This window comes from Phoca vitulina, unplaced genomic scaffold (assembly GCF_004348235.1).
Source record: "Phoca vitulina isolate PV1807 unplaced genomic scaffold, GSC_HSeal_1.0 scaffold4, whole genome shotgun sequence".
Taxonomy (NCBI): domain Eukaryota; kingdom Metazoa; phylum Chordata; class Mammalia; order Carnivora; family Phocidae; genus Phoca; species Phoca vitulina.
In genome coordinates this window covers 25,140,441-25,154,950 of record NW_022589707.1, presented here as the reverse complement: position 1 = coordinate 25,154,950, position 14,510 = coordinate 25,140,441, and the positions used below count along the sequence as shown (strand labels likewise).

At 43.2% G+C, this 14,510-nt stretch overlaps 1 protein-coding gene across 4 annotated transcripts in view; it reads right to left on the bottom strand.

Moving 5' to 3' along the window:
* CTTNBP2 (cortactin binding protein 2) overlaps nt 1-14,510 on the bottom strand; it is a 150,932-nt gene that overhangs the window by 14,774 nt on the left and 121,648 nt on the right. For all 4 annotated transcript variants that reach the window (XM_032401711.1, XM_032401709.1, XM_032401710.1 and 1 more), the window contains 3 exons: nt 14,365-14,464; nt 3,470-3,622; nt 3,148-3,335 (listed from right to left, as the gene is read on the bottom strand). In XM_032401711.1, the coding sequence (XP_032257602.1) occupies nt 3,148-3,335; nt 3,470-3,622; nt 14,365-14,464 (441 nt within the window). The remainder of the gene's footprint in view (nt 1-3,147; nt 3,336-3,469; nt 3,623-14,364; nt 14,465-14,510) is intronic.

Below are 14,510 nucleotides of genomic sequence, written 5' to 3'. Positions count from 1 at the left end.
ACAGTTCAAAAATGAAAAATACAAACATTTAAAACTGTAAAACAAAAACATAGCTGAATCTGATCCACTTGAGGTGGGTGAAGGAGGGACAGCTAATACTATTATGTGTGTTCCATGAGATACAGATCTGTAGCTTGTTACGTGAAATGAAAGCGTTCAGACACAAAAGAGCAGTAAGAAGACTAGGAAACCTTACACAAATTCTTAACTATCAGTTCTGGTAGAAATTATTATCCACATGCATACAGAGTACTTCACAGGGCCTTGCACATAGTAAGTAGGTGTTAAAAAAGGATTTTGATTTCATGAAACAATATTTGGTTAAGAGACAAGATGGTCCATCTAGATCTGTGGCATGTTCACTTTGTATTAATTTTAATTTCCTTAGGAGGAAGGTCTCAACTAAAATGCTAACTTCATCAAAATGTACAGAACTCTGCTGACATAAAGAAATTTGTTTTGAAATTTTTAAACATGCAAATTTTAAATAATAGTATGTAATATACATGGTTTGATGGTAGCAGTTCTTTTTAGAATTATGTTCTACAAAATCAAGTCCCTTTTTTTTTAGTATAGAGGCTTCACAAAAGGACAAAGATTTCTTTAGTATTAGGAGAAATATCCTTCAATTATTTAGAAGTCAGATACAGCAGTTAACTCAGTACTTTAGAAGAAAGGGATTCCTATAAATCTTGGTTTTACCAAGTTACTATGATATTAAGACTGGGGATAGTTTATGAATATGGGTATGTCCTACTTGAAGGGATATAATTTGGCCAAGTCAAAATGAAAGAGTGGTTCAGCGATCCTAGCAGCTCTGTTAAAACGGTATTACTGTGTTACATAAAGCCTTGGGGGCTCTTACAATTTCCCTTCTCTTCAAAAGAGGAATAGTTGTATTTCTCTGATACTCTTCCTGCAAGAGTAAGATCATGTACTACAATTAATGATAGTTGAGTATTTACTTCTTCTTAATAAAATTACAATTATTGTTTATTAAATACCAGTAGGATGCCTGGTATTGTCCTGAAAGGCCTCTTGACTTATATTCCTTTCAGGAATTGGAGGAAGAAATTGTGATCAAGGGCCGGTGTATGTCTAAGTACCCCCTCCCCAAAGATTTGGTTCTGTTAAACAGTTACAAGATTTCTGAGGTTTTGCAGGAGTCATTCATTCCCATTGCATACGTACCCAAGGAATCTGTTTTATTAAGCTACTTGAAGTGACTCTTGGTAAGTGAAAGGCATTATCCCTCCCCCTTCCTATTCTTCACAGCACACCCCACATTCCCATTCTCAAACACAGTGTGGAAGTAAAATAAATCCTTTACAAACTATGTGTACCAGTGAGCTGGATGTGGGGGAGGTCCATTTTACCTGAAATAGTGCCACATCTACAGAATAAAGCTGGGACTTTTCAGAGGATAACAAGCAAATTCATGAGGCCTTCCATATTTTTCCCTTAGGTAAACTATGGACTTCGGGTGATTATGATTTATCAATGTAGGTTCATCCTTGGTGAAAAAAAATGTACCATTCTGGTGAGTGCTAGACACTAGGCATGTATGGAAGCAAGGGGTATGTGGGAAATCTGGGTACCTTCCTCTCATTTTTAATGTAACCTAAAACTGCTCTTTAAAAAAAAAAAAAGTTTTTAAGGAAAAAAAACTAGTATCTTTTGTGATTATTTATGTGAATTTTTTTTGGCAAAGAAATTTAAATATTAATGATAACATTAATGGAAGCATCAGTAATTTGCAAAGCTACACACCTATGACTGTCATTACCTCACTTTTCTTCCTACTGGTGGACATGATATGATGGCCTAGCTTTGGTCAAAAGCATGTATTTATTACCAGCCAGTGGATTTTAACAGAGCTTGGGGTAGATGATTTCTCTGATTAAATTAGGAATTTCAGATACTAACTCCCAGCACTAGTGGCAAGCATAGTTTACTGAATTACCAAAACCATTCCCACTCCATATTTCTCCCCACTCTCCTCCCCTGATCCCCCACCCACAAACGCACGCAGAAAGAATTTTGTTCAAGTACTTGGGGGAGAGCTTCCGTCTTGGGAAGGTAAGTCTAGCCACGATCTGGGGCAATAGGGTGGGCACAAAACCAGTTCTGATTAATGAAACAGGAAAAGTCTTCTGTTTCTGGACGTTTCAGAAAAAGATGTTTTCCTCCCTGATAAGGAGATTGAGAAGGCCTAAGCTCCCTTTCCCCTGTAGTAGCAGCCAGGGTCCCCCCTTTGACATGCTTGGGTGTGGGTGTGGTGCCTGAGGCCCTGCTGACATCCTGCAATCTTGAGGGGAGCTCAGGAGACTTCCCCCAGACCCAGGACCTGACATCACGGCAGTGAACAGATGTCAGCAACACCTACCACACGACACTGGTTATGTGAGGGAAAAAATGCCTTTTTGTGAAGTAGGTAGCCTAGTGGGTGTTGTGTTATTTACAGCTTAAAATACGGCGATAGAAGACACTGCGCCCTCCAAATGTGGCCCGTGGTGCTGGATTAAGGGACAAAGTCTTAACTAACTCAAGCTCTAATGTTTCCAGTCAATCTCGACACTCAGATCCTAGCTTGACTTAAGAATATTAATTAAATAGCAATGTATGAGGTTTGGTCAGCGCTAATTGTGTTGTTTGGGAGGATACAGAATATTTTATTCCAAAATAATCGCCAGGAGTTATAATCACACTTGAAAACGTGTCAAAAGCTAGGGAACTTTAATCTTCCATGTGACTTTTTAATATTTACTCTGGCGCAGTGTCAGTCATACGTTAAAACCAGCTTGAGTGGATGGATAAGGTTTTGAAGGCCCTGAGAAAGCAGTAGCCATTCCTGAAACGAGTGTTTAGTTTTCTGAGATAGCCTTCTATAGCATTTAGAACCTGGAGAGACTCCTCATCAAGAACAGTTAATTACAGGAGTAAAACCTATTTGCTTTTCTTTCTTTCTTTTTTAATACTTAACATAGTCCAGAAACTGTTGCAGGCTTTATATGCGTCATCTTCTTTAACTCTGGGTTAACTAAAAGTTGCCCTTGCGCGAGGCTGCACGGTCAGCAGTGGTAGAACTCCGGCCCGGGGCCCCTGACGCTCCCGCCCCTCCCCCTGGCAAGAGGCTGCCTTCGTTACCTTACTGATTGCTTTCCTCCGTAAGAACCTCCGCAGCAGTCCCTGCATGGGCTCGCTGTCCCACCGCAGCTGAACCCAGCGGAAATGCTGCTGCACCAGCAAGTCGGCGCCCTGCAGGCAGGCCTTGGTAACGGTTCCCATCAGAAAGCAGTTCTCGTGAAAGTAGTAACATTCAGACGGTCCATTTCCTAAAACAAACCAAAAGCAACGGCCCAACTTCAACACGCCATACGAAGAGACAAACGCGAAGTCCAACGAGCCTAAGAAAGAGGGACATGAAGGACAACTCCTACTCTGGGCAGGCTCTTGCCACTCTCTTTACCTTTTTGCAAAGTCCAGGGGCTTTCGGTGCTGCGGTTTTCCAAAGGTGCCAGAAAGTCCCCCAGTAACTCAGACAATGAAGATTTTTCCAAATTCTCTAAGATGATAATGACTTTCTTGTTCACGGGAGACTGTTTCACGGGGATGAGACAAGCTGTGGTCAGAAACAAAACAGTGATTAAAGCTTTTACAAAAACCCCTATGAGCTGGTTAAAAATCAGAGTCTGAAGATAGAAAGTGTTAGCGAAGATGTGACATAATCAGAATGCTCTTTAATTGCTGACGGAGGAGGGCTCGAGTTTGGCATTGTTTAATACAGTTGGAAGTGTACACAATGATCCACTACTAGTTTCACAACAGATCCCAGTTAGGACCAACCCCAATTCCCATTGACAGCAGAATGGATCCACAGACGGGAGAGGACAGCGAACAAACGACAACAAGCATCAACATGCAGGACTGTCAAAACAATATAGTAAGAAGCAAATCACAAAAGGATATATATAATATGGTTTCACCAGGTCAAGTTCAAACACGGGCAGTACTATTTAAGGGAGTAAAGATAGTAAAGAGATTTAAAGGTAGTAAAATGATAAAGAAAAGCAAAGAAATGGTTATCACAGAAGATGGACTAATGGTTACCTCTAGAAGGAAAAGTTTGTGAGCAGGGATGGGGCACAAGGCCACATTCTGGAAGGCGGATATAATCTATTTCTTGGCCTGGTGGTACCTAAATGGTTATTTTATTTAGCATTATTCATTAATCTATAAATATAGGTAGTATGTATTTTACGGAGGTATATTTCATAATACAAAAGGTCAGAAATGCTTAAATGACCTTTAAATTACACATTTGTGAAATATTCGTAAAATTATGGAGATAAGGACCTCAGAGAAAGAAGGTGATCCATCCTTTCACTTTACGTAAAGACCTCACAGAAGTTAAAGTGGTTTGACTAGGGTTTCATGACTGTTGTGATTTTTTTTTTTAAAGATTTATTTATTTGTGAGAGAGAGAGCAGGTGTGTGCATGCCTATGCCCACAGGAAGTGGGGAGAGGGGCCGAGGGAGAGGGAGAGAGAATCCTCAGGCAGACTCCATGCTGAGCACGGAGCCCAACGCGGGCCTCCATCCCAGGACCCTGAGATCATGACCTGAGCTGAAATCAGGAGTTGGACCCTTAATCGACAGAGCCAGCCGGGTGCCCCAGGACTTCTGAATCTTGCCTTCGTGGACCTCCTACTGAAGAAGGGGGCACTAAACTGCATACCGACCCAAAATGAAAGATGGAGAGTAAATGGAAGATTATGGTAATATGTAGGAAACGAGTAAGTCCACAGACAGAATGTACTTGAAACAGTGCTTCGCACCTACTAAGCGCTCAAATGTTAATACTGTAGTTAAAACGTATATACTACTTCCTGCATACCAGTGAATTAATCAAAAATTAAAATCACTTTTTAAGATTCTAAGATGCCTCAGTCTTAGCCAAATTAACCTTAAGAAAAGGAGATAAATTTAAAATACTTGAGAGTAATTTTATCAAATATTTCATTTTCACAAATATTCATAATAGATTATAATCTAGTCCCCCTTGTTAGTCTAGACAAATGCATTTTCACTTTCAAAAGAACTCCTTGAACATTTTGTAAATGAATCTCTTCTGAGACTGAAATAGCTTTTCTGCACACTATGAAGCTTTACAACTAGAAAACCAGAGACAGTAACAGCCACCTTTCAATTTCGTTGTTTTGTGGGGGCTGTTAACACTACTGTCTGCTGTGTGCCCAATCCCCTTCAACACAGCGATTCAGTAAAAAGTGCTAAAAATCTGTGCTGCTCAGCATTCAAATGTTCTTTCAGAAATACATGCCTTGTGGAAGTATGATACATCTATAGTTCATTAAAACAACAGCGATAAACAAACCTTTTCTACCTAGTGATAAAAACCAGAGCAGGTTGAATGGTATATGTATCTGCTTTCCTATAACCAAGGACTAACGGTCTCCAGTTTTTCCTGGATTTGTGTTGAGGGTACGGCTGGCTCCGGGGGACCTGAAGCTGCTGCGTGCAGCCAGAATCTCTCTATAGGAACATGTATCTGCAGTTCAACAACTATTCATCCATTGCCCCCTTGCTGTATGCCTATGCTAAGTGCTGTGGCATACCAGAGGGGACCGATTCTAACTGGGGGATGTGGCATTTTAAAATGTACCTGTTTCAAGGAATAGCATCTTGATAGGTAGACAGGTCAGGAGAAGGCCTTCCAGTTGCAAGAGATGGCATTGGCAGAGAATGGAGGCTGGGCAGGGCTCAGTCCTTCAAGGGACTAAGGCATCAGGTCAAGGTCAGAATAGCTTCAAGAGTGAAGGATGGTGAGCTCAAAGCTGAGACACACCTCCAGTCGGGGCTGGCTGAAAGCCTGGGATGCAGTCACATCAGTGGAATGCAATCAAGCAGCCACAGTTCTGGCATGTCCTCCTCCCGCGCCCCACCCCCCCAGCCCCGGGCTGCAGGGAACCATCCCCTGGGATCCATCCCGAGATGTTCTGACTTCACTGGTCTGGGCTGGGCGATTGGCATTTTGCATGCAGTCTGGGGTGAGACTTGATATGCAGCCTCAGAACGAGGCCACAAATGACAAGTGGAAGATCTAGAATGTCGTGTTGGGAGGGAGAAACCACCAGCTCTGGGAAGCCCTGGCAGTCTCTAAGGAGGGGGATAAACAGGATTGGATTCCCACATTGAAATCTCACTCTGGTGCAAAGATGGCCTCGAGAGGAAAGAAACGGGAAACACACTTAGAGGCTCTGATTGCTGAGGTGAGTGCAAGAGGTAACGGGAGCCTCGTCCAGGGCCAAGGTACCAAACAAAGCTGTCTGAGATGGAGTCAGCAGGGCTGAGGGGCTGACTGACTTGAGAGAGGTGCAGAGAGGAAATGTCAGAGACAGCTCTGGCGTTCCCACTGGAGAAGGGGCTGTGCAGTTCAGCGAGGCAGAGCACTCGTGAGCAAGAGCACACGTGGGGCGTGGGTGGGGGTGATGGGTCAGGTCTCGTGGATTTGAGGAGGCATCCTGTCGGGAGATGTCCAGCAGGTGGTGAGACCCAAGCATGGGAGCAGCCAGGGAGAATTCAGGCTGGAGATAAAATGAATGCGTTCACAGAAGGGCCGGAGAGCTTTTGGAAACTGCTTAACATTCTCGTGGGTCCACAAGCAGGGGCTGTATGGCTAATCAAGTAATTGCCCATTAAATGGATAACCTGTGCCCTAGACAAAAAGGGGTTGGGGTTCCACCTCATCTTAGTTTATCCTGGTGTCCCATGACGGACTGACCCAGGGTCAAAGAGACTGGGTTTCTCTGATAAAAAGCTTTGTCTTCAACACTGCTAGTCTCATGACCTTATTTTTTCAGTCACACCGACTTCTCTAACTACTTAAGTTCAACTTTTTTTTTTTTTTTCTTTTAAAGATTTTATTTATTTATTTGAGAGAGAGAATGAGATACAGAGAGCATGAGAGGGGGGAGGGTCAGAGGGAGAAGCAGACTCCCTGCTGAGCAGGGAGCCCGATGTGGGACTCGATCCCGGGACTCCAGGATCATGACCTGAGCCGAAGGCAGTCGCTTAACCAACTGAGCCACCCAGGCGCCCCTAAGTTCAACATCTTTAAATAGATTTGTTCAAAGGTAAATTTTATTTGCAAAAGAGCATGTGTCTCCTTCGGATTGTAGAGCAGAGTTTCAGGTCTAACCAACCCAGGAGCAGGAAGTTTCCAGTTTGAAGGATTAGCCAGACTCCGATCAGGTTCCACAGAGATGAAAGGAGGCCACCCACCCCATGCTATAGCTGAAGATTTCTTTTAACCTGTTGCCAGAAAGTCAGCCATTTAGATTCCCTTGCCTTATGCTACTGCAAAGCTCTATTTCTGAAATGATTCTACTCTTTTTGTCCTTTCTTCTTCCAACTTCATAGGCTGTGTCAGCCCCGCTCCTCTCCTGCAGATTGGTGATCCTAATCAGATATTTCGTGGCAAGGCTCGGGGCTACAGTCCAGTTCTGTATGCCCTTGTACTTAAAAGTTCTGGAGAGTCAGTTCTAGAGCAACACTTGTTGGGTTAAAAATAATTAACCTATTACATTTATAGTTAAATCCAAACTCCTTTGTGTCTAAAGTGACAAGTCCATAATCTCCCCGTTAGAATGGAAAACAGCCTGTCTTTCACAGTCCACTAAAACAAGGCTCTGCAGGGATAATGCTCTGAGTCCAGATGAGAAGCAAGGGACAAACCTTCCAAGAGCCTCAAGTAATGCAGGGTCCAAGGAGGTGAACAAAGTTATGTGGACTCCAATGACCATATTCTCCTACTATTATTATGGTAATTCTATCTTTATTACTTCCAAAAAGGAAAGTTCTCTCAAGAATTCAAAGTGTTACTTTAAAATACCAATCTGGTGTTAAAAAAAATTTTTTTTTTTACTACTTACTGTCACATGTAATTTTAAAAAGTATCTGTCTTGCTGATCTAACAACATACCTTACTTACACTGAGGCAAAATTTGATCCAATTCTAATACACATTCACACCCTTTTTACCAAACAGAGCCATATGCTGTGACTCTCTCTCACAAAAGGCAATATGAAAAGGAAGATGTTATTTTTCTTAATTTCATTTTTTTTTGGAAGGCATTATTTTAAAATAAACACAAAATAACCCTTGGTCACATTAGTGCTAGGTCTTTTTTTCTTTTAAATGTGTTCTTCTGTTCTACATTCTTTTCTTCATGGGAACCATTTTATTTTAATCTCCATATAAGTTTTAGATTTTTTTTTTTTTTTGAGAGAGAGAGAGAGAGAGAGAGCAATACAGAGTGCAAGCAGGGGGGAGGGGCAGAAGGAGAGGGAGAAAGAGAATCTTAAGCAGGGCGCAGAGCCCAATGCAGGGCTCCATCTCACAACCTTTGAGATCATGACCTGAGCCAAAATCAAGAATCAGATGTTTAACCGACTGCATCACCCAGGCGCCCCTTAAATCCAATTATTTAAAATACATCTGCTACTCTTCCTTCTTATAGTTTGCTCATGTATTTCTTTTATTCATTCTCTGTGACTCTCTTTGCTGGCTTTCATCTGCAGTCAGAGAGAGGAGCCAATAAGGTAATATATGTGCTGTGCACAGCGGAAGATTAAAGTTCAACATCCTAGCCCAGCCTCATCCAAGTCATTTAAATCTCTTCCTGTAGAGAAAATAAGCTTAAAAGTCAGGAATAAATGTATTCCTTACAAATCAGTGTATTCCTCACTTACAGTAATATAGTTTGATCAATTTAATTTCTTAGTAAAAACAAATGCAAGAGAAAAACCGACAGATAACTCCTATTTCCTCATCATTCTAAAAACCGCAGTGGGAGAGCCTAGGAACACCTTCTCCCTCTCATCCAGACTTCTGCCTCCTCTACTCTCCGCCCTTTCCCACCACTCTTGACCAAAAGAACATTCCTCGTTGTGTGCTTTCTGCACTGCAAAAGAAGTAACAGCACACCCATCAATGCCGCTTTCCCTTCGGCTCACACGACATTACCCTGCCCTGCTCAAAACCCTGGGTCCCCATCTACTCTGCCTAACGTGCACTCTCTCTGTGATCCCTCCACTGGGCACCAGTCAAGAGCAGTGGATCCTAGGGAGGAAATGATGGGCATAATGCACAGAGTTTTAGGAGATGAGGATGGATAGCAGCAAGGGAAGATCGGGGGCCAGACCATAAGCTCCTCCACACCCATTCAGAGAACGTGTTTGTCCTGCAGCCACTCGAGCAGAACAGCAGGGAAATGACAAGAGCAGCTCTGTGTTGTAGAATGATCCCTGTGAGGGGCTGACCAGAGGGAATAAGAAGGGTCAGGGCGCCTGGGTGGCTCAGTCGTTAAGAGTCTGCCTTTGGCTCAGGTCATGGTCCCATGGTCCTGGGATCGAGCCCCGCATCGGGCTCCCTGCTCGGTGGGAAGCCTGCTTCTCCCTCTCCCACTCCCACTCCCCCTGCTTGTGTTCCCTCTCTTGCTGTGTCTCTCTCCATCAAATAAATAAAATCTTTAAAAAAAAAAAATAAGAAGGGTCAGAGATGAGACCTCCACAGTCCCTGAGCAAGAAACAACAGGTGGAGGGGGGAAGAATGTGGGAGGCGGAGACGAGATTCAGGGACCAGATTCAGCAGAACTCAGGGTTGACGTGGCCCAGAGGACCAGGCAAACTGAGGAATGTATGGCAACGCTCAGGTGCCTACCTCAGGCCACTGCATTCAAGGTCTTAGCAGATGAGGGGCGCCTGGGTGGCTCAGTCGGTTAAGCGTCTGCCTTTGACTCAGGTCATGATCCCGGGGTCCTGGGATCGAGCCCCGCATCGGGCTCCCTGCTCAGCCAAGGATCTGCTTTTCCCTCTCCCTCGGCCCCTCCCCCTCGTTCATGCTCTAAATAAATAAATTTTTTTTTTTTTAAAAAAGGCCTTAGCAGACAAACCTGCATTTGTATCTTACTTTTGTTATTAAAAAGAGAAAAAAGATATTTGATAATTATAAGTTACTGAGCTGAATAGAGAATAACACCTTGTCCCATTTAAAGGTGATACATCACTTCTACATATGAGGGTGGTTAAAATGGAGATTATTTTTTGGCTTCATTCTGTTCAAAAGCTTCATTTTTAAACTCCAAATCAGTCTATCTTTATGCCCTATCATCACCTACTTCACTATCAACTTTTGCGCTCTCTCATCTTACCTCTTCCTACATCCACTCTAAGAGGGCTCTTCCACTTGCAGACACCTGAAGATGACGTATGACTAGCATTCCCTTTGTCTTTGCCTGTGCTACTTCTTCTATCGGAGATTCACCCACTCATCAGCCAATAATTATTAGCTATCAGTGTACCAGGCAAAATAGAAGAATAAGGTACAGTACTAGCCTTCAAGGAGCCCACCGTGTGTGTGGGCCAAGGCCAAAGCTCAAATAATACCCTCACCGCCTTGACCTACAGTTAGGTGGGACACAAAATCTTACAAAATTTTATAAACAAAATCTACTGATGTTCACTAGAGGGAGAAGTCCTATCTGGAGGGATCAGAGAAGCCTTCATTTGAGGTGTCCTTAGAGCATTTTAACAGGGGCTTTTTCTGTAGTTTCCAAAAGGGCAAAAAGCATGTCTGTTTTATTCAGTACTGTACAACATAATATTTTGCAAAGCACTGGCCATGTTGGTAGTCACAGTGTATGTGTGTAGGGGGGAGGTTGTGTGTTTACTCTCTCATTCTCAATGAGAGCTGCAGCATGAATGAAGACTCAGAGAGTAGAAAAGCAAAGGACACATAAAGAAGAAATCACATATTCTGTTGGAGCACAGACATCTATTTTAAAAGGGTCAGACATTCTAAAGTAGACATACGAATGGCCAACAAGTCCATGAAAAGATACATTACATCACTAATGATCAGGGAAATGTAAAACAAAACCACAATGAGATATCACCTCACACCAGTCAAAATGGCTATCATCAGAAAGGCAATAGATAACAAGTTCTGGCAAGGTTGTGGAGGAAAGGGAACCCTTGAGCACTGATGGTGGGAATGTAAATTGGTGCATTTCCATACTATGGAAAATAGTATGGAGGTTCCTCAAAAAATTCAAAATATCACATGGTCCAGCAATCCCACTTCTGGGTCTATAGCCAAAGGAAATGAAATCAGGATCTCCAAGAGTAATCTGCACTCCCATATTCACTGCCTCATTATTCACAATAGCCAATATATGGAAAGAACCTAAGTGTCCGTCAATAGATGAATGGATAAAGAAAATGTGGTATATATACAGAATGGATTATTCTTCACTCAGTGAGAAAGAAGAAAATCTTGCCATTTTCAACAACACGGTGCACCTTGAGGGCATTACACTAAGAGAATTAAGTCAGACAGAGAAAGACAAATACTGTATGACATCACTTATATGTGGAATGTAAAAAAGCCAAGCCTATGCAAACAGTAAAATGGTGGTTGGCAGTGACTTGGGGCATGGGTGAAGGAAATGGGGAGATATCAAAGGATACACAATTTCAGTTATAAGATGAGTAAGTTCTGGGGATCTTATGTACTGCAGGGTGACTACAGTTAGCAACATTGTATTACATACTTGAAGGTTACTAAGAAAGTAGATCATAAATGTTCTCACCACCAAAGATATTTTAATTGTGTGAATAGAGGTACTAGCTAATGTTACAGTAATTATTTTACAATATGGAAGTATATCAAATCAACATGCTGTACACCTTAAACTCACACAATAGTATATCTCAATAAATCTCAATTTAAAAAATAAAGGGTCAGATAAGCCAATCAGGTGGATTAACGTCCTTGAATGGAAGGCCTTGCATGGCACTGACTTAGTTCAGTGGGCGATAGAGGGATGTGTGGGGCAGGAATCAGACGGCTTTTAACTAAGGGTCTGACTACCTGTGAAGGATGTTAGAGAAGGAGAAGCAGTAGACGAGCAGCCATTTATAGGAAAGTAGATGAGATGTAGGGAAGGGGGCATAAGGTAGGATGGTACCAATGGGATGGATGAAAAAGGCATGCTGGGATCCATCTGGCAGGACGTGCCTATGGACTATGTGGGACAAAGACAAGGGGTCCATGAATGAGAGGATCTGGGAGTGCTATCTGGTCCTCATATGGCTTTAAAAATGGAAATAACTGACAACACTGAAAGAAGAAAATCCTACATTTTCACATAAAAAGGGGTTTCTGACTTTTTTTTTTAAAGGTTTTATTTATTTGGCAGAGAGAGAGAGACAGCTAGAGAGGGAACACAAGCAGGGGGAGTGGGAGAGGGAGAGAGAAGCAGGCTGCCTGCTGAGAAGGGAGCTTGACTCGGGGCTCCATCCCAGGACCCTGGGATCATGACCCGAGGCAAAGGCAGATGCTTAACGACTGAGCCACCCAGGCGCCCTGGGATTTCTGACTTCTTAAAAGTCACAAGAGCACTTGACACTGGATCTACACTGCCATCAGCAACTAGCTGCCGCAGCTGAGAACTACCACCCTCCCGTAGATGGAGACAGGCCTCCCCACTCCACCCTTTACTGTGGCCTGTTGGCACTGTGGACATTCAGGTCGTCAAGCCTGCTGACAAGACTGGAGTTTCAAGTGGGAGAGGCTGAGAGATTTGTGCCACTCACCAAATTGGGAAATAGGAAGAGGAACTCTTAAGATGCTGCCCCCCCCATAGGTTTAGAAATGCTGTGCTGGTCACTTCTGCATCCTTTATGACCTGATTCACTGCTCATTTTCTCAGCTCTCTTAAGCTTAGGGCAGAGAGCAGAATTCAGTCTATAATTGCTATCTGCTCTGACAGGGTGAGAACAAAATATTTCAGCTTCTTACTTTAAAATGAAACAAGACTGAAAGTTGGAAAAAATGTAGTGGGCTTCTGTTATAAGAGCCGGGGCGGGGTGGGGGGAAGACAAGTGTCGGCACAGGAGAGTTCCTAAGGAGCTGTGGCTGGCAGTGGTGAGGGGCGGGCAGCGGTGAGGGGCGGGCTTGGTAGCAGTCTGAGTCCTGCTTGGCTGTGTTCTTGCTGTGGGTTCTTTGGTCAGGGTCCCCCAACCTCCTGCTTCAAATGTTTTCATGTTTATAAGTCAGGGTGTTTACGATAGGGCCTACCAGAGTCAGAGCTTAATCAATGTTAGTGATCATTAGTAACAGCTGCAGAGAAAACTGCTTTCTGCAGCTAACTGCCACTAGTTTCTGAACAGACTGACCCGTGCACCACAGTAACATTCCGATTCCGGTGGGATTTTCCTGTCCTTAAAATGTGGGTCTAGGTCCGTGGAGCCCTCAGTCCCTCCTCAAGCCTGCCTCTTAACTATATTTCTCGACTTCCTTCTTCTAAGGCTGACCTAGCTACATGGCATCTCCCTTGATCGTGGCTCCAAAGATGACAAACACCTCCACAAAGATTTGAATTTGTGTTTCAGCTCATCTATCCCTGATCTTGCAACTGCGCCCCCTTGCACCCTCTCCCCAGGGGTCTGTGTGGCTTTGGGCCCTCGGAGACTGGAGTCTGGTCCATTTCGGTTGTATGTGGGAGCTGGTAGTCATGCTGTGCTATGCAGGGTATGCTAATGCCCCCTGTGGTGAAGCTTGGTATGGTAACCTCAGGAGCCTAAGACAGAAAATTCATGATAAAGCCATATTAATAAACATATTTAATCCTGGTTCTGTCACTCTGTAGTTGTGGCAAGATACTGAACCTCCCTGTACCAGCTTCCTCACGTTGGAAACAGACATGACACCCACCTGCACAGGGCTGTAGTGGAGATTAAGTGAGCTCATTCATGTGTGCAATGTGTTTAGCCTTGCACGTGCCAAGGGTTAGGTGGAGGAAGTTTAACTCAGGTGCTTCAAGAAGGGGTGCTTTGGTTGTAGAGAATTTATGATTAATTTACTAAAAATCTATCTACTCTTTATTACCACCATGCAATTCTAAACAGCATCAGTGATAGAATACTTAGTCCCGCTAGGGTGGGTGGCTCCCCACACCTCCTCCCTTAGTATACCTCTGGGGCCAGTTATATAGTATGCTCACAACAGATAATGATTTACAAACAAAAGCGGGGGGGGGGGGGGGGGAAAAAAAACAATGGGAGAAAAAAAAATGAAAATAAATAAAAAAAATATATATATATATATTTTTTTTTTTTTACAAGTGTTCATCTAGGTTCCCATTTTCATCCCAAGGCTGTTGAATAACTGAAAAGTCACCTTAAATTTACCCCCCCAAAAGAAGCTTATTTCCTTTCAGTGGCATCACTGAAGATCATGCCCTTCAGTTACGACAATTCAGTTTGCTGGAATGGCCTTACCACTACTGATGAACAGATCTACTAGCTGTTCCTTGGAGAAACCAGCATCCACTTCGGCTCTCACTATTTCACAGGTGAATCCTGCAGCCATCTGTCTGTGCTGTGGTAAGAAATCAGTGATCAGTTCTACACGCTTTCAAATTTTC